This window comes from Atta colombica, unplaced genomic scaffold, assembly GCF_001594045.1.
Source record: "Atta colombica isolate Treedump-2 unplaced genomic scaffold, Acol1.0 scaffold41, whole genome shotgun sequence".
Taxonomy (NCBI): Eukaryota; Metazoa; Arthropoda; class Insecta; order Hymenoptera; family Formicidae; genus Atta; species Atta colombica.
Genome location: NW_017259520.1, coordinates 1,812,235 through 1,813,929, shown reverse-complemented (window position 1 = coordinate 1,813,929; position 1,695 = coordinate 1,812,235). Strand labels below are relative to the sequence as shown.

Here is a 1,695-nt window from a genome sequence, read left to right as displayed (position 1 = left end):
TTTATATATATATATATATATATTTTTCTTTTTTCTAGATGACGAAGATTGTCCAGAATGTGACGATATTATGGAAGCACTAGAGAAAATTGACGGCGAAGCCGATCTTTTCGGAATCGACTTCGTTAAGATCTCCAGTTCGGAAGCTGCTGAAAAATATGGCATTCTCAATGTTCCATCCCTCGTGTACTTCCGAAAGAAAACGCCACTCATATATGATGGAGATCTTACACAAGAAGACAAAATCCTACAATGGCTCACTTCTCAAGATGTGTTTGAGATTAAGAATGAGATTGAGGAAGTTAACAGGAAGATGCTAGACAAATTGTTGGACGAGAATGAGTTTCTCGCAGTCTTCTTTTGTGAGCAAATATAAAATACAAATTGTGTGACAATATTATATTTGAAAATTATTTCGTTATACGTCTATCATTTCCAGATGAACATGATAGTCTTGAAAGTGAAGAGGCAAACGAAAAATTGGAAGAAATCGACGATGAAACCGATAATCTGGATATTACATTCGTCAAGATGGCAGATCCTAGATACGCTAGGAAATGGGGAGTTACTAAGCTTCCCGCGATTGTTTATTTCCGCAAACGATTCCCAAGTATCTACAGAGGTAAGAAGCTTTGCGGAAATATAGTATCTAATTCTTTATGATCCGATTCGTCTCGATCTACTCTATCATCAAAAATAGTTTATTATTATAGGATCGCTTTTCTTCGGTGCTCTTAAGTTTTATATTAATTGCTCTACAGGTGATTTGCACAAAGAACAGGACGTTCTCGAGTGGTTGCGCAAGAATAGATATCGACAGCCGGAACTGAACATCTATATGTACATGCTGATTGCCATTACCATTCTCTTCCTTATGTACACCGGTTTCTTATTGTCGTGTTTCCGCTCTGAGCCGACCGCGCCCGTTGTACATCCCAAGCAGGCGTGAACGCGCGAAAATATGCAAGTGACAAATAAATAAAGTAAAAGACAGGACTCGTGAACACTCGCGCCTGTGTGTGCCCGGTACTCTCAATATTCTCTCTGATTCCCGATGCACGATGCGTGGATAGGTTCGTCCGGAACGAACAAGCTAACAGCGCTTTAAGTGACAAGTAACGATGACCGTTAAAGCGGAAATGGAAGCTAATGATTTACCTGCGAGCGTGTTTGGACCGCTGTCAAACGTTAAATAATATTGCGTGAAAGAGAGGGAGAGAATGTGTCTATTGAATTTCGTACTCTCTAAATTCTTTGGAGTGAAATCTTATTCTAAAGAGTGGAAAGAGTGGAAGAGTGGTAAGTCAAGCTTTTGTAAATCTTGAAAAAAAGTGACTCAATTTTCTATCTTTAAGAGTGAGATTTTACACTCTAGAGGGACAATTTATTCTAAAGATTTTAGGCTGGCATTCATAGTCAGTTTTCATATTCAAAACCATCTTAAGTTCTGTCGTGAGGTGTCACGAATCAATTAGAAGGTCGCATTAGCATCTTATATAAGACATTTACTTAAGACGGTCTTGAAGTAAGAACCGACTATGAATTCCGACCTTAGAGAGTAGTATTTTGAACCGAAAAGTACTCGCGCGAATGTAGCGCGAACTACAAGTTTCGGATAAAATACAAGTTCAGTCAAGTAGAAAGATAATTTTAATAAATTGATATCGATACTATTACATTCTTTATCTCACAAAA

The 1,695-nt window shown here is 38.0% G+C and overlaps 1 protein-coding gene across 4 annotated transcripts in view; it reads left to right on the top strand.

Moving 5' to 3' along the window:
• LOC108691185 overlaps positions 1-1,695 on the top strand; it is a 35,506-nt gene extending 33,811 nt beyond the window's left edge. For 2 of the 4 annotated variants that reach the window (XM_018198844.1, XM_018198843.1), the window contains 3 exons: positions 39-362; positions 440-622; positions 762-1,695. In XM_018198844.1, coding sequence (XP_018054333.1) covers positions 39-362; positions 440-622; positions 762-949 — 695 coding nt within the window. In that variant the 3' untranslated portion in view covers positions 950-1,695. The remainder of the gene's footprint in view (positions 1-38; positions 363-439; positions 623-761) is intronic. The other 2 variants (XM_018198846.1, XM_018198845.1) reach the window with 1 other exon arrangement.